General features: G+C 40.9%; 1 protein-coding gene and 2 long non-coding RNA genes across 18 annotated transcripts in view; 2 read left to right on the top strand and 1 right to left on the bottom strand.

Moving 5' to 3' along the window:
• LOC140530934 (uncharacterized) overlaps positions 1 to 2,406 on the bottom strand; it is a 59,044-nt gene extending 56,638 nt beyond the window's left edge. The window contains exons 1-2 of one of the 2 annotated variants that reach the window (XR_011976183.1): positions 1,970 to 2,406; positions 576 to 689 (exon numbers count right to left, since the gene is read on the bottom strand). This is a non-coding gene — a long non-coding RNA (uncharacterized lncRNA). The remainder of the gene's footprint in view (positions 1 to 575; positions 690 to 1,969) is intronic. The other variant, XR_011976184.1, reaches the window with a different exon arrangement.
• Positions 1 to 17,908, top strand: part of LOC140530917 (uncharacterized) — a 1,083,438-nt gene that overhangs the window by 224,541 nt on the left and 840,989 nt on the right. Inside the window, exon 7 of one of the 15 annotated variants that reach the window (XR_011976150.1) lies at positions 3,125 to 3,186. The exons of the other annotated variants lie outside the window; for them this stretch is intronic. This is a non-coding gene — a long non-coding RNA (uncharacterized lncRNA). The remainder of the gene's footprint in view (positions 1 to 3,124; positions 3,187 to 17,908) is intronic. 15 annotated transcript variants of the gene reach the window in all.
• Positions 6,460 to 17,908, top strand: part of LOC140531012 (uncharacterized) — a 72,481-nt gene continuing 61,032 nt past the window's right edge. The window contains 2 exon segments of the mRNA XM_072650213.1: positions 6,460 to 6,608; positions 6,701 to 7,121. Of these exon segments, the coding sequence (XP_072506314.1) occupies positions 6,460 to 6,608; positions 6,701 to 7,121 (570 nt within the window).

Genomic DNA, 17,908 nt, shown 5'->3' with positions numbered 1-17,908 from the left:
CCTATGCTAACCAAGACTTTGACCAGCATTAAGAAGGAAGCAATCCAACTCTGTGATTATTCTGTTCCACCATACGTAGCTATCAAGAAGTGAGGAAAACTAGTGTATTCTTTGTTGGATACGTAATTAGATGTTCATTCCTTTCGTTCAGACTCTGTGACTCCATCTGGGGTTTTCTTGGCAAAGATACTGGAGTGGTTTGCCATTTCCTTCTCCAGCTCATTTAGCAGGTGAGGAAACTGAGGCAAACAAGGTTAAGTGACTTGCCCAGAGTCCCAGTTAGTAAATATCTGAGGTGAGATTTGAATTTCGGAAGATGAGGCTTTCTGACTCCAGGTTCTATCCATTTTTCCACCTAGCTGCCCCAAATTAGATAGCAGCATGTAATAAATACTAGGTCATTTTCAGCTTTAAGGAGTCTGACTCAGTACTAGTTAGCATTTTTATTACTGACTTCTATAATGGAATAAAGAGGTTGCTGACTAAATATGCCAGTGGGTGGGGTGGCATGGCGAGGCACCTTATAATTCTGGATTAATATTTTTAAAAACTCAACAAATTATAGAAGTACTTACGATACAGATGTGACAAGATGGCATCAGGATTATTCATTCAGCCAGGCAGGAACAATTTACAATGTGGACTCGTGACATCCACAAGTCAAGGAAGAGGTTTTTGGTGCAAACAATCTGGGTGTTTAAAGAAATCACAAGATAAGTGAGTCAATAAAAAAGGGTTGTGTCTTTAAAAAAACCAACTAGGCTATCCAAACGGGAAGTTAGAAGGTCGGAGCCCCAAGATAATCTTGTTAAATATTTATTTTGCCCTTACTCGAAAGCTGTCAGATCTGGTGACCTGCTAACTTAAATGAGATATGGAGGACTTGGGGAGAATCCAGGGGACAGAAATGATAAAAGGCTCTCTTTGGGCCCAAGAGAATAAAGGCCCCCAAATCTAAAGCAATGGGTAGAAGGTGAAAAGGGGAAATATTGCATTATTATATTATATTTTGGGGGGGAGGCAATCAAGGTTAAGAGACTTGCCCAAGGTCACACAGCTAATAAATGTCTGAGGTCAAATTTGAACTTGGGTCTTCCTGACTCCAACAATGAATTACTTTAAGGGGAAACAATTCTAATTATCTAAAAGGTGAATGGGCCACCACAGGAGGGAGTGGAACCTGCTTCCTTCCTACCTCCCTCCCCTTCAACACCTCCCCTTGGGAGTCATTCAGGTAAATGACCACTTGGAGGGGAATACTTGTGACCTTGAGGTCACATGTGGCCCTGTAGATCCTCAAGTACAGCTCTTTGACTGAATCCAAACTTCACAGAACAAATCCCCTTAATAAAAGGATTTGTTCTGTGAAACTTGGACTCAGTCAAAAAGCCACACTTAGGAACCTAGAAGGCCACATGTGATCTCAAGGTCACAGGTTCCCCACCCCTAATTTGGGGAATCAAAAAACATTTATCAGCTGTTGGCTCTGTGCCAGTCACTGTTCTAAGAGTAGAAGGTTCAAAAAAAGATAAAAAAAAAATCTCTGCTCTCAAAGTCACAGTATGTTTAGAGGGAATTTCTTGGACCACTCTTTGTCAGTTCTATCAACTAAATGATATTGTTTGGGTTATAGGTACAGGTTGGACTAAAAGGCCTCTGAAGTCTCTCCCAGCTCTGGGAGTCTGTAATTCTAGGACTTAAATTTGTGACAACTGAATGATACAGAGAGGGTGATCATAATGACTCAGAAGAAAAATAAATAAATAATGTGATTTATAATGCTGTATATACTTAGCATAAAGTTCTATATCCAAAGGGATGTGTGATTTCACTGGTAAGGGAGCTCCATCAATGCAGACTGACCCATATCAAAACCCTTCATGTCTCAGTAGCTAGTTTCATGAATTGTTGTGATAAAATAACGTACTTGATGGCTTACCTTTGAATAAGAAACCTCTTTCAGACTCACCTGACATGGTTTTCTGCTAACAGGTCGTTGCCAGGTCATGCTCTAAGCCTTTTCACTTTGTCAGGCCTTGCAGAACTTGTTTCCCACTGCCACATTCTTTGAGAATCCGAGGCTTCCTGCATGTCATGAGAGGGAATTTATTGGAGTAGGCTCTGTATACTCAAGACAGCATGGTATAGTGGATAGACAGCTAGCCTTGAAAGCAAGAAGACCCGGATTCAAGTACCATGTTTATCTCACATTTGTTGTGTGATTCTGGATAAGTCACTTCTCACTTTCCCATGAAACTGTCTAAGACTTTAATTGTCTAGGAATCTTCTAAAAGGATGATATCATTGGTGAAAAAAATTGTTTTAACTTTATAAAGGATTTTCAAATTTGTTATTAAGAATTTAAAGATATTTTAAAGATTTATTAAAGATACTGAGGTGATCTTGCAGACATTTGTATGTAATTTATTTTATACACAATAAGCTGGCATTATCCAACTAAAGATATAATGCACAACAAGTAGGTTCCTTTGTAAAGTGCCTTTAGAAATTTTATTGTTAAAAACAAACAATAATAGCTAATATTTATGTGGCACTGGAAGGTTGCAGAATACTATATGTGCTGTTTCACTTGATCCTCATAACGACTCCTGCCTTGCAAGATAAACACTATTATTAGTTCCTGTTTACCTCAGTTTCCTCATCCGTAAAATGAGCTGGAGAAGGCAATGGCAAACCACTCTGGCATCTCTGCCAAGAAAACCCCAAGTGGGCCCACAAAGCATCAGGCATGACTGAAAAACAACTGAATGATAATTTAAAAAATCCAAGGTTGAAAATGGATAAGGGACTTGCCCAGGGTCACACAGCCAGCATGAGGCTGGAACAGGATTTGAACCCAGGTCTTTCTGATTCCAAGCTTAGCTCTCTGTCCATTATGCCACATGACTCTAAACAAAAAACTAATTTTGCTGAGAATAAGATCCAGTGCACCCCATCTTCATTAATGTCAGATCAGGTTGATACTGAAGGAAGCATAAATCTATTAAGACATTAAGTTAATTTTTAAAAGCTTTTCACAATTTAAACAGAGAATTACCAAAAAGTAACATCATATAGTTGGGACCTAGCACACAAGTAATTTTCATTTCAAAAACATTTCCAGAGTGAGATGGAAAGAACACAGAACTGGAAGTCAAGAGGTCTGGATTCTGGACTTTTAGCAATGTAAGTATAATCTTTCTGGGTCAGTTTCCTCATCTGTAAAAGGAGAAAGTTGGATCAGATGATCTTTGAGGTTCCTCTGAATTATAAAGGTCTACCATTCTACTCCTTGCATGTCACATGCCCCTGAACTGGTAAGTTTCAAACATGGAACAAAAAAATAAATAAACAATTTGAAACTAAAGATCAAAAAACCCCTCCCAGGTTAGGCCTGTTTTTGCAGCATGAAGAGATTTGACTGGTTTACTCCCTTAATAAAAAAGAGTTAAAAATTTTTAAAAAAACCCACCTTACCCATGTTCAAGTCACGAGGCTGAGGTTGGAGCGTAGAGCTGCTGACACACTTACACGCTCGGTTTTGAAACACATGTATCACAATCAGGGCTCTTGCTTGTTCCTTTGTTTGATTTCATCTGCATTTCTTGGACCCCTCCTTTTCCAGACTGCTGACCTTTCATGCGCCCTCCTAGGATGTCTCAGACTACCAGACCTTCAGCACAAGACAGGGTCCTTCAAGGTAACATTGGAGACCCTTCTCACTTTTTTTATGACATTTCTCTGAGGCTGAAGGTATTGTTCAGCCCAGGAATACATACATACATAAATATGTAGGTATATACATATATACATGTGCATTACATATATATATATTGTGTTTGTGTGTGTATGTGAGGGTGGGGAGGAAAGGAGAATGGTAGTAGGAGGGAACTGGAAGATGTGGAGAATTACATTAGAGGAGGGATGAGGTGAAAGTTTTGTCCAGGAGGTTGAGTTCAACTGGTCTTCATTGACTATTTGCTATTTGCATGACAATACCATAGGGATCCTGGGGGAAAAACACAGAGATGAGTAAAACTCCTGTTTCAATCCTTAAAAAGCTTACATTTTTATTAGAAACTGGTTTAGTTGGTTTCTGTTCCACTCAGAAGACCTTAGGGCTTAACCTAGTTATGAAACTGAGGCTTGTGGTATAGGGACCTTTCTGAATCTCAGCATAAAGGAGGAGCATAAGGGTGTGCCCACAGGGGACTGAGTTCCTTTCATTCACCCAGTTTCTTCATGGGTAAAATGCAGGAATTTTTAAGGTCCTTTCCAGGACCTTAGGTCAACCCTTAGTTCACCCCCTTCACTACTAAAATCTTCAGAGACACTCTCCTTTCCCAGGAGAGTAAGGGCATGGCAAAGAGCTGGCTGGAGGTTCCTTTCTCCCCCAGGTGAAAGAGCAGGGAGATTTATAGTCAGAGAATGATAACATTTAGTAAGCATTTCCTATGTGCAAAGCACTGTTCAGAATTCTGGGAACCAAAAGATAAAAGCAAGACAGACATTCCTATCTCTCAGGAACTCAAATTCTACTAGGGCAAATTTAACACATGCACAGGTAAGAATATACAAAGCAGGGAATAAAGAAATGGGGTAAGAGAACAGCCACATAAAGTGGTACAGGATAACTGTGAGGTGATAGCTGGGGAGAATGAGAGGGAGCTTAAGAAGGAGGTTGTATTCATCCTTCATTGCTGAAGAAGACCATGCCATCAGAGAAATAATGACATGACTTGCACTTGACTTTGTTTTGAGTGAGGGAAGGCTATGCAAGGTCACCAGCCTCACTTCTCCTCCAGAGCCATCTGAATCCAGTGACCTGATATTCATCAGGATGACTGGAGATGACCCAGGATGCACTGAGAGATCTTGGCCAGCATCTATGCAAGTACTCACTCAGGAAATGCCCACTCATTGAATAGACCTGTTTAAGAAGTAGTCAGGGCATGGCCCCTTCAATGAGGTCAAGAAAAAGAAAGACATCAGGCTGGGTGAGAAACACTCTTAAGCAAGGATGGAGGAAAAGAAGTTGAGAAAGGAATGCATCCCAGTCATAGAAGTCAGACTGTGCTGGGAGAGGCTTTCCAGACGAATCAGACTCATCTCAGACTTTTGGAACATCTTTTTCTTAAAGTCTCAGCTAAGCTGCCACCCTATACCTGACATCTCCCCCATTCTTCTGACCCCCAGATGTTACTGTGCCCTCTTGCTTCAAATTACTTCCAAATCTACCACCCCTAATTGGCTCCTCAACTGTCTTTGAGCTCTCCTTTGCCTCCTTTCCCTTCTACCTTGCCTTAGTTACCTAAGGACATGTGGAAGAGGAACTCTGGGTGTAATGGAAAGATTCAGAACCAGAGAACCGAGATTTCAATCTCACTTCTGCAACCTGTGTAACCTTGGACAGGTCAGCTAGCCCAAGCTTCAGTTTCCTTATCCATAAAATGAAGAGGATGGCCTATATGGCCTCAAAAATTGAGATTTTAATCACTGATGTTGCACTGCCTGCTGCATTTATAGATACAGATATATATAGATCTCTTTCTCTGTATATATATACGTATATATATATATATACATATACTGCTAATATTTATATAGTCCCTACTATGTGTCAGGCACTGTCTTAAGCACTTACCATCATTATCTCATTTGATCCTCACAACAACCCTGGGAGGGAAGTGCTATTACTATCTCCATAAAAGATAAGTTGTTTTGAAAGCTGAAGGAGAAGTTTGGGATCATTTCTTACAGGGGTTCTTAATCTGGGGTCCATGAAATTGTTTTATTTTAATTAACTATTTCAGTATGTAAGTGGGAATTCAATATAATAAGTATTTCAATTCTACTGGTTTCCTTTGTAATCCTATACATTTTATTGTATGCATTTAAAAACAGCATTTCGAGAAGGGGGTCCATAGGCTTCAGCAGCCAGTCACAGGAGATTACGACACAAAAAAGTCCAACCCCCTTCATTTTAGAAGGGAGGGAACTGAGGTCCTGAAAGTTCAAGGGATTTACGTTAAAGGGATTTCTTAAATCCAGGACGTTAGAATTTAGAAGCCTAGAAAGGCCAACCTTCCTTCTCGTTACAGATCGGGGAGCACGAGGCTCGCGGATGCCACCTCGGGGGCCCGAGGCTCGCGGATGCCAGGGGTTAGAACCCAGAGGCTCCGTTCCCGAGGTCCAGAGCTGTGCCTTGACCTCCACACTGGCTCTCCAAGGTCTCCAAGCCCAAATCCAGGGCTGTCTCCACGGGTCCATCCTTGGGCCCAAGTTTGAATAAAGCCACCCAATACGGGTGCTTCAGGGCCAGAACGTAATCCTGCTCTCCAAGCAGAGAGTGAGCACACTTTAAACCACTAGGAAGTATTCCTGGGTTCGAATCCTGCCTCTCCCTGCTCCTCATTGCCTGCGGGGACTTCTGCTGGCCTCAGTTTCCCCATCCGTGAGATGGGGGAGGCGGTTGCAGGGCCCTTTTCCATGCTGTTGATCATCCTCCCATTTTCGGTTGGTCCACAATGGTTTGCCCGGAGTATCTCCCCCTGGAGCACCCGGGCTGACCTGCCATTTGGGCGCACCCCCTCCCCGCCCCCCAGCGCGTAGCCCAAGGCCAGACGCCACGTGGTGTGCCCTTCATCTAGGCTGCTTGGCTTGACCTAGCTGCCAGGTAGGCTGGTCTCCATCCCCCGAGGCCCGGGAAGGCGGGAGTGGGGGGGCGGGGAGAGGGCCCGGCACGCGGCGGGGGGCCTGGGGGTGGGGCCTGGAACGCGGCGGGGGGCTCAGGGGGCGGGGCTCTCGGCGCACCTGCCCGAACCCTTGTCCACGGCGACTGCGCGAACGTTCTCCTGCCCCTTCTCCCGCCCTCCGCCTCAGTGTTTCCGTGGAGACGAGGATGGCGGCTACGCCGGACGCGGTCCTCCCGTGAGCCGGCGTGGAGAGTTGGCGCGGGGCCGGTGGCCGAGCACTGCGGTGCCCAGTCCCGGCCCACCGAGACGTCAGTCTCAATCAGACCTTTCCCTTCTCTTTCCCTCCCTCCCTGTCCCTCTTCCTTCCCAGCGCAAGCCATGGAGGACGAGGAGCGGCAGAAGAAGCTGATCCGCGGCAAGGCTTTGGTAAGCCTGGCCCTTCCCGGGGAGGGCGGGGAGGTGGAAGCCCGGGGCGAGAGCGGGGCTGGGCTCGGGCCCTGCTCCCAGCGCGAGGTGGCGGGGAAGGGCGCTGTCTTGGCAGCGGGGGGTCGCTGGGCCGCCCCTTGGGGCTGGGCTCCCCGGTGCCTGCGCCCCGCATCGCGCCAGCTGCGGACCCCGGCCCGGGGGAGCCTTCCTGAGACCCGGCTTTTGTCTCCTCCTCGGTGGTTTTCTGCCGATTTCCCACCTTGGGGAAGGCGGAAAAGCGGGGCGGGGTCTTGTCTGCTCCCTGTGCCCCCCAGATTGCGGTGTCTTTTGTCTTCTCTCCCTTTCTCCCCTGGGCCCCCCCCCACGCACGCAGCTGAGGTGCAGGTTTGGACAGGTGGGCTCCTTCCTTTCCTCCCTGCACAGTCGCAGGGGGGCCCCCACCCCGGGTTTGGCGCTGGTGGACAGCGGGATCGGCCTGTGACAGCTGTCCGGGGACGGCCCTGCGCAGCTATGTCCTGAAGGTGCCACGAGTGCCAGCTGTGAAATCCTGCAGGGAAGGGGGGCGTGTGTTCAGGAGAGGGGTGACCTCTCTTCTCGCTCTTGACGTTTGCAGTTCTTTGTGGTGGGAAGGGGGCTAGCGGCCTTGAGGTGAACGGAGGCTTCAGGGAGGATCGCTCGGCATGTTCCACAGTTGCGGGACAAACTTGGCTCAACAGTGATGTGTTTGGGTTAAAGCGAGCAGACATTTTCATCACTTTAATTTTATTTTTTAACGTGACTTTAAATTGCTTTTCAGAATGGTTGGATCAGATCACAGCTTCTCCAAGGAGCCGTTACAACACTGGTTATTTCTATCTTTTATCTATGCTGGAGATAGTTTAGCTGTATCGTACCTGTGGTTGTAAGAATCACTGACCTTGTACTTTAAGGTTTTCAAAGCACTTTACACGTTTGATCTTCACCATCCTGTGGGTGCTATTTTTATTTCATAGATAAGGAAACCCACCCAGAAGTTAAGTGATTTGCTCCTGTTCCTACAGCTAGTAAGTGTTTGAGGCAAAATTTTCACTGTGGATTATTACATAACGGATTTACACTAAACATATTATTGGGAGAAGTGACTTGGTGGTGTAGAAAATAACCTGGAGTCAAGAGAGACGGAGGTGTGAATCTTGCCTCTGTCACTTAGTAGCTGCTGTCCATGGACAATCACTTCTCCTCTTCTGCAAAGTGTGGGGGTAGGGAGGATAGTGCCTTTCCTACGGTTTTGTAAGCGTCAAATTAATTAATCCATCCAATGTTTTTTGTAAACTTTAAAGTGCTACAAAAGTATCAGCTATTATTGTAGACAAGATGCAAATTATAATAATGAATCTGTTTTAAAAATACATTTCTGAGAATATTTATTGCTCTAAAATGCCTTTGGGCTTTTTTGGATCATATTCAGACCATCTTTATTAAAGATAAGTTTTAGTATTTCATGACTTAAGAGTTTTAAACTGTCATATTAAAGATAATTACTAGTATTTAAGTACTGAAAGGATTCGTGATGTGGATATTCCTATCATTGATTCGAAATCTCCCTTCCTCCTCTTCTATTTGAGTTGCTGTGGCCTAACCAAATAGTCAGCACCTGGTAGCCCAACCTGCTTCTGCTGTGCCTTTTCAAACTTAACTAGGCAGGTCCTCCAATAAGGAACCATGTCCATACTTTTTTAGCCTTTTCTAAGTCCTGCCAAATTTGCTGGCATAGCTTTCCAGTGTCACTACCGGTATTGTACCTGCCCATATGATTGGCTGTTCCTTTCAAACTGGCCTCCCCCGAGTGAATTCAACAACAGAACCAAGTTTTATCTATAGACAAATTTGTGTTAATGGTTAAGATTTTAGTGAGTACAGCTTTCACTGAGTCTTCACATTAATACATCTGGACTCACTTTATTTAGAGTCAAGGCTTGAGTGACTGAATTTATTCAGTTGGGTTTTTTAAGTGCTGAGAGTGAAGAGAACATTCTTAGAAGCCTCTTTATTGCTGCTTCAGTTGCTGCATTCCGAGTTCCTGAGTAGAATGTTTGATGTTTGTGTACAAGTTGAGGGAGCAAGGAGGCTATACCTTCAAAAAACCAATCAAAGAAGATGTGGTTTAGTGAAAGATTTCTGGATTGGGATCCAGGGACTCGGGATTGGTCAGTCCAGGACACCTTTAATGTCCATGTGACCTTAAGAGAGATAGTTTTTTATTCTCTCTTGTCTGAAGTCCCCTTACCTGTAAAATAAGAGAGGGGAGTTGATTTTTTTGACCTTCAAGGCCATTTATAATTCTAAAGCTTTGATCACATTATCTGATTTTACAAAAATCCTGGTTTGACTTTTAACCTGGAATTTTCTCTACCTTCAATCCAGGTATCATTCTTGAACTGAAAATAAAACCATTCTGAAACCACATAGCTTATTGTTTGGACAGTGATACAGTGTATCATTTTTTTCACAAGGTTCAGAGACTGACAGCATTATAAAGATCATGCAGTCCATACCCCGATCCCAAACCCCACAGATAAGAAACAGAGGTGAGAGAAGTTCAGTGACCTACTCAGGGTCACCCAGGATCAGAGAGGAAACTTGAACCCAGGACTCTTTTCACAAAACTAGAATTATAAATCTTCTGGGTTTTTAAAATTTTGTCTTTGTCAGTTCTGCATGAGAAAGGTCAGAACCCCTATTCCTCCTACCTGATTCTGCTTAGAGAAGCTGCATAAGCATGCTGAACAGAGCAGGGTTTAAATGGGAGGAGGGGGCCAGTGTTTGTAGTAGCTGATCTCTAAGGTATCTTGCTTATTATCTGGGTGCCTACAGGAAAGTCACTTAATCACTTTAAGCCTTAGGTTTCTTATATTTAAAGTCTAGATAATAACATTTCTGCTGCTCTCCCTCATGGAGTTGTAAGGACAGGAAACCCTGTATAAATCATAAATTCCTACTATTAGGAATTTAACCTTTCTTTTAGAAGAAAATACTGATATTGCCACGTGGAATTGAAATCTTTTTTTTAATTGTGAAAGACTTTTTTTTTGAGAAAGACTTTTGAAAAGTAATTTTCTGACACTAGTGGTACTTAGGTTGAAAAGAGCAAAAAATGTACTTTATTTTCTAAAATCAGTTATTTATAATTGGGCCTTTTGTCTAGAGCCCTAGAAATAAAAAATTTCTTATTAACCTCCAAAGGCAAACAGTTATAAGCACATTTTACTCCCTAAACATAGTTATCTTATTTTTATTGATGTCTTTTGGTTTTATATTCATTTCTAAATCTGTATTTCCCTTGGACCTGTTAGACAATCATTTGTAATAATTATTGTAAAAGAAAGAGAAAGAAAGGCAGTTCTGCAAAACCAACAATCCCTCTTAATTCTAGTGCACTCTCTGTTGATTATTTCTCATTTTGCTTTGTATATAGCTTGTTTGTACATATTTATTTGCATGTTATTTACCTGATTAGATTGTGAGCTACTTGAGGGCAGGAAGTATCTTTTGTCTTTCTTTATATCTCCACTGCTTAGCACTCTTAGCACCACTGGCACATTGTAGCCATTTAATAAATGTTTATTGACTGACATACAGTATATGCAGTATTCCACACCAAGAGTCCCTTACCTCTGCAAAGAAAGGAAGTTAATATATTTTCTCAATTATTATCTCTCCTCCAGTCTCCCATTATCTTGTATTTATTTTGTCTATCCTACACTGTCCTTAAGGTCAGGGGTGGTTTCATTTTCTTTTAGTATCTCTTGTACAGTGCTATAGCAGTTATTTAATAATGGCTTAATTGATTGATTCTCCAGGGCCAAGTTTGGTCATAATTACTAATATTCAGTTTATTTTTTGTTTTGTTTTGTTTTTCCATCTTCGTTATCATTTATTTCTTTTTTCTAGAACTGTGCTAGCATCATTCTGGATGGTATTATAGAGATGTATTGTTGAGAAAGGCAACACAAACTGCCCATGCTGCAGAACTAAATGGTTAATTTCTTTTCCTGTCAAAACTATTGCATTATTTTTTCAAAGTAAAAATATTTGCAACTTCATATAAAAAGAGAGCATTATGGTATTTGTGAGCAGAACCAAGTAAAGGTCGGTTTTGTTAAAATCCGCAGTAAATTATTACTGGTGCAAATGCATACTCTGTATTTCATAAAATTCTATTAATTCTCCAGCAAAATCCCACAAACCACAGCAGTACACTAATGTACAGAATTTTATATAACTGACAGTACCTTTTTTCTTAGGAAAAAAATCAATACAGTAACATTAAAACTAAGCTAACATTCTTTTTTGGTGGCCTCATGCTTTTTTGCTTGAATGGTAAGACTGTTAGTCTTTTTTACTAAATGTTCAGCAATAAACAAAATAGTTTTGGCCGGAAATGTCCAGTATCACATTAATACTACATGAAAAGCAGTGAAAAAAATTATATTGGTAATTAAACTGCTCAGTCCCACAAATTCTCAAGTATTGAGCTTATGAGTAAGGAAAAAAATTATAATTTCTGGACCTTGGAAATTAAAGCTACATTATTCTAATGTGAAGAAAGTAACTTTCTTTCAGCATTGTTTTATGCTTGTTTACAAGTACTGAGTCTTATTCAGTTCTTTTTTTTAAAGGTTTCTTTTTTCCCCTTAAATAATATTTTTCCTCAATTACATGTAAAGATAGTTTTCAACATATCTTTTATAAAATTTTGAGTTCCAAATTTTTCTTTCTTCCTTTCCTCTCCCCTCCCCAAGAGAGCAAACAATCTGATATATGTTATACGTGTATAATCCTGTTCAACATTTCCACATTAGTCATGTTGTGGAAGAAGAATCAGAACAAAAGGGAAAAACCACAAGAAAGAAAAAACCAAAAATAAAGTGAAAACAGTATGCTTTCACAGTGTTCTCCTGGTTCTCACTTTACTCAGCATCAGTTCATGTCAAGTCTTTCCCGGTTTTTCTTAAATCTTCTTGCTCATCATTTCTTATAGCACAGTAGACTTCATAGTTCTTTCTCGCATCATGGATAGCATTTTCCATCACAAGTCTTTTGGAATTGTCTTAGATCATTGTATTGTTGAGAAGAGCTAAGTCTCTCATAGTTAATCATCGCACAATGTTGCTGTGTACAATGTTCTCTCAGTTCTGCTCATTTCACTCGGTATCAGTTCATGTGAGTCTTTCCAGGTTTTTCTTAAATCCACCTGCTTATCATTTCTTATAGCACAATAGTATTCCATTACATTCACATACCACAACTTGTTCGCCACTCCCCAATTGATGGGCATCCCCTCAATTTCTAATTCTTTACCACCACAAAAAGAACTGTTATAAATATTTTTGTATGTGTCTGTCGTTTTCCCATTTTTATGATATCTTTGGGATACAGACTTAGTAAGTGGTATTGCTAGATCAAAGGGTATGCAGAGTTTGATTGCTCTTTGGACATAATTCCAAATACCTCTCCAGAATGGTTAGATCAGTTCACAACTCTGCCAACAATGCATTAGTATTCCAATTTTCCCACAATTTCTCCAACTCCAATTTACCATTTTCTGTTTCTGCCATATTAACAATCTGATGGGTGTGAGGTGGTACCTCAGAGTTGTTTTAATTTGCATTTCTCTAATCAATAATAATTTAGAGCATTTTTTTCCATAGGATTATGGATAGCTTTAATTTGTTCCTCTGAAAACTGCATGGTCATATCCTTTGACTTGTAATTTTATAAATCTGTGAGCCTTATTAAGTTCTTCAATTTGAATCAGTTCATTGCCAATAGCAAGGGAAAAATGTGTACAATTTATAAGTGTTCTTCATGGTATTGGAGCTTTGTTGGAAAACTATATAAATCTCAAAGGATGAAACTAAGTGAAGGGATAGAATAAGAGGAGAGACTGGAAAGTGGGCTATTTAAAGCTTCTTATAGAAGAAGCTCTTAAAGAAGGAACTAGGAATCCAGGAAGGCAAGAAGAACTGAGCAGATAGAAGTGATCTGTTAAAGAGAGGCAGCATGATACAACTGAAGAAGTCTGGATTTGGAGTCAGATGACCTGGCCTCACATGGCAGCTGAGCTACAACTACTCAGGTGACTGTGGGCAAGGAATTTAATCTTTCTGGGTCTCCTCTGTACAGTGAGGAGATAAATCAGATGACTTTACAGCTGTAGATCTGTCATCCCATAGGAAAGTCAGAATGCAATCCAATAAGGATAGAGTTAACAAGGAGGGTTCCCGTATATGTTAACAATCCCAGTGAAACTGAAAGTTGGATAGTAGAACATTCAAAACAGGAAGTGAACAAGGAATATATTTGAAGACGAAAGAGTCACAGGGAAAGAGTACGTTATTCCATGAAGCAAAAATCCTTTTTAAAGTTAATGAAATAAAACTAGACTCTTCAAAATATTGTATATATTAAAACAAAACATTATTTTTCTGTTACGCTCTGTCTGCATTTCAGTAGAAATACATGTAATTACATTTTATCTCAAAATGCACAATATGTGAAAAACTCAAATTGATTCTCTTGCCGTGAATCATCAGCTATAAGGAATTTCCTTGGTCATTTTATATACTAGTAAAATTCAGTTTAAATTTTCATACCATTAAAGCACCTTATGAAAAGTTAATTTTATTTAAACTTTATTTGCAAATTATAGTTAGCTTCTATTAATTCTGAACTTTTCATAATAGTGTAGTGGAAAAAACACTGGACTTAGAGATAGAAGACTTGGGTTTGAGTTTTTTATTTGCTACGTTATGAACTGTATGACCGAACAAATCAGTTACCTTTCTAAGTTTCCGCTTTCGTATCTATAATAAGGAGAAAAAAGTGCTTTCTGAAGTGTGGAGTGTTATATAATTAAACCATCACTACTAACTGTAGCATTGTGCTGTATTGTGCTCCCCTGCTCAGAGTTAGGGAACCTACAGTCTCAGTGCCACATGTGGCCCTCTAAATCCTCAAGCGTGACCCTTTGATGGAATCCGCTTCCCTGGTATCATGTTCTAAATTTATAAAATGGATTAAGGGTTGGATTTAAGGTCCCTTCCAACTCTGAAAGTCTGTATATGAAATGCTACAGTAATTGTCAGATACAGAGAGCACTGAGATAGGTTTCGGGGACTTGAATTCTGGTCCATATTTTTTTGTGGTTTAATGATCATGGACCCTTTGAAGACCTCTAGTGAAAGGGAATCCACTACCTAAGAGCTACCCCATTCTACTTGGGGGCAGGTAAATTATTAGGATGTTGTTCCTCACAGGAATCCTAAATTTGCCTCTTTGCAACCTCTCCTCATAGTTATTTTACTTGGCTCTGAGATCATTCTCATGAATATATCCTGTTTGCATGTAGTTGATAGTATTGTGTGTCTCATTAGAATATGAGCTCCATGAAAGCAAGATCACTTAACTGTGGACTTCAGCTGCTCCGGCTTTTAGAGGCTGGATTGTACAGTGGATAGGTACTGGACTTGGAAGTCAGAGAGGCCTTAGTTCTAATCTCAACTATGAAACTTTTGTCCATGGGCAAATTACTTAACCATTTTTGGTCTCATTGTACCCATGCATAAATTGGGGTGATAATAGAGACCAGGCTCAGAGGGTTGCAGTGGAACTTGAATGAGATGAATAGATTGCAAATTTTATATATTTTATATTTAGAAAGATCACTTTGATAGTTGAGTGGAGGGTGGACTGGAGTGTGAGGAGAGATGAGGCAGGGAGATGAACCAGAAGGCTGTTAACACTAATCTAGGCATGAAGTGGTAAAGGTTAGGACCCAGGGTGGTAGCAGTGTCAGAAGAAAGAGGAGAGTTTATATATAGAAAGAGACATTGTGAAGGTAGAATTGACAGGACTTACCTACAGATTGAATATGAGAAGGTGAAAGAGAAGTCACCGATGACACCTAGGTTGTGACACTGCCACTACCCTCTTCCTCCTCCTTTGCCTCTTCCACTCTTACCCCCCTTTTACTTCTTGGTGTTTCAGTGATAGATATTTCCAAAACAGGTCCATCCACTTCTCTTCTTATGTGACTCCATATTGTCTTGACCTTGTATGGATGCTTGAGGATCTCTGGATGCCGTGGTGTGTTCATTGATCGTCACTAGTTCTCAGTACATGACTCTGTTCATTGCTTTTAGGTTTGCCCATTGTTACTTTTTTGGAGACTATGATGTTACACAAATCAAAGCTGTATATCACCAGAATAATATTAATGTCAAAAATGTAAGCCTTTTTTCCCCAGAGAATGGCTTAGAATCATTAAAAAAAATGTCACCCAGTTTCCCAAAAGCATTTTAGCCCAAGATCTGAATTTGAATCCTACCTCAGATACTTATTAGCAATTTTCTCATCCATGAAATGGGGATGATAATGGCAGTGCACTTACAGGATTGTTGTAAATATTAAAAGAAATAGTCAGCCTAAGGTGTTCTGCCAACCTTAGGGTTGGCTTCTTGTTAAGACTGGCTTTGTTTAATTTCCTGGCTATCTCACCAGGTTCCTGATGCCACCCTGACTAGAAACCAAGACCTGGCCAACTTAATGCTTCTAAAAGGGGAACCTGTGGGCCATCCTTGCATTGTTAACTTCTTTTGCCTTCTGGATTAATTTGTAGTGAGAATGTTAAAAATGGTATTTTGTTCCTTCAGTTCCATTTGTTAGTCATCGAACAAAGATCTCACAACCTTTCAGTCACCCTTGAAACTTGACTGCCCCTCACTTCCCATACCAGTCAGTTCCTCAGTCTTGCGAGTTCTCCACAGTCTTTGTCATCAGTCTCCTTTCTACATAGGGAGCCACCACCCATGTTCAGGTCCTCATAGTTTCTATCCTGGAGTATTTCAATAGCCTTCCCATCGGTCTTGTTGCCCCAAGTCCTTCCCCTCTCTAATCCATCATCTGCACAGACATCAGGGATGTTCCTGAAATGTAGGTCTAATTATTGTCCTTCCTCTATTTTAAAATACCTCACTATTGCCTCTACTATCAAATATAAATTCTTCTGCTAGGTATTTAAAATTCTGTGTTACCTGGCTCCAACCCTCATTTCCAGACTTATTGTATATTATATCACTTGATACGTGCTACATTTTAGCCAAAATGGCCTCCTTGCTGTGGGAAATCCCATCTCCTATGTCTGTGCCTCTGCACTGGCTGAGCTGCCTCACTTGACCTTGTCAAATCCCTAACTTCTTCTGGACCTTATGCTCAAGTGCCATGTCCTACATGAAGCCTTTCCTGTTCCCTCAAACTGTTCCTCTCTTACCCTCCGCTCCAAAAGTACATTTACTTTATGAACATTTGGTATTTGTGTGCATTTTTCAAAAATGTGATTCTTAGCACCCTTGGCCCCCTTTCTATTACTTTTGAAGCAGAAGTGGTATTAGGTAGGACTGGAACCATTTTATATTTTTCTTTGTTTTATTAATTGCTATGACTGAAGAATTAATCACCAAGTGGCTAGCTACTGGTGATGAACTTCTCTTTACTTCACTAGTTGGACCTTGTAAAGTAGACACATCTTGTTGCTGGGCCACTCAAATCCTTCTTTGTAGGGCCTGAAGGCTGCTACGGGCCTGCTGAGCCTGGTCTCTGCTTTCTTAGCCTTCAAGAACCTAGGATTACATGCTCAACTGAGTTAATCTGTCCTAATGTCCAAATGACCTTGAGAATATTTCTGAGTATGAACACAGACAGGTATCAATAATGTATTTGTCCTTATTGTGAGGTTTTCTTATTTCATTATTCTGAGGGCTCTGTTAAAGATATGCATAACTATCTTATGATAGTGCCACAGTTGGCTACTTTTTTGAGATTAAATATTGAATGGGCCAAATGGGTCAAATGAGGTTTAGACTAGTTCAGCAACATACAAGTGAGGTAACTGGTCTTGCACCTGTTCCTTTGAGCTACTTTTAGGATTTTTTTTTTTGAAGTTTAGTGTGATTGATAAGAAGTGACATGTATTCTTCTACCTGACTGGCCCGCCTTCCATGAAAAGGTCTTTTCAGTTGACCAAAGGGGCAACTTTTTCTTGATCCTTTCAAAAGGGCCTCTTTTCCACTCCATGTATGTCCAAGGTGAATTTGTAGCCATTTGGTTCCACCTTCCTCTAACACTTGAAGTAAGCCCTTCTGATGCACTCTTTTAGGATGCAAAGAGGTCCTCTTATCTTTTCATTTCTCTTATATCTCCTCTCTTCTCTGAGGCTGCAGGGTAGGATTGTTCTTTAACCTGAGTCCCAGCTTCAGGGATAACCAAGAGGGAGGACAGAACCTGTAACTCCCAACAACTTGTGAGTCAGAGAGAGCAAGGCAAGACCTCACTAAACATAGAATTATTTTAAAATTTGTATTCTGACTTAAATTTGGATTCTTAACTGCACTGTCCTGAAAGAAAAGGTGGTCTGGATCAGAGGATAGTTTTTATAAGTTGTAAGGTACTAGAAGCACTCTTGTCCTGTAACCTTTTTTTTTTATTAGTTTGGCTCATCACTTCTTCTTTCAGATTTCATGCTACTATCATTTTTCCTTATTTACTGGGGTCCCCAAATCCCCAGCCCTCAGACAGCTAGAAAACTACAGGTTTCCTTCACTTTACTCAGTTCCATAGTAAGAACATGTCGACCTTTTAAGTGTCTAAAGAGAATTTCCTGTGAAGCACTATAGTCCATCTCATCTTCCTCTACTATTCTGTCCTCACAGGTAGAAAAAGATCGGAATTCTCATAACCTTCTTCCCAGA

This window comes from Notamacropus eugenii, chromosome 3 (genome assembly GCF_028372415.1).
Source record: "Notamacropus eugenii isolate mMacEug1 chromosome 3, mMacEug1.pri_v2, whole genome shotgun sequence".
NCBI classification, from domain to species: Eukaryota; Metazoa; Chordata; class Mammalia; order Diprotodontia; family Macropodidae; genus Notamacropus; species Notamacropus eugenii.
This window is presented reverse-complemented; position numbering and strand designations above follow the sequence as displayed.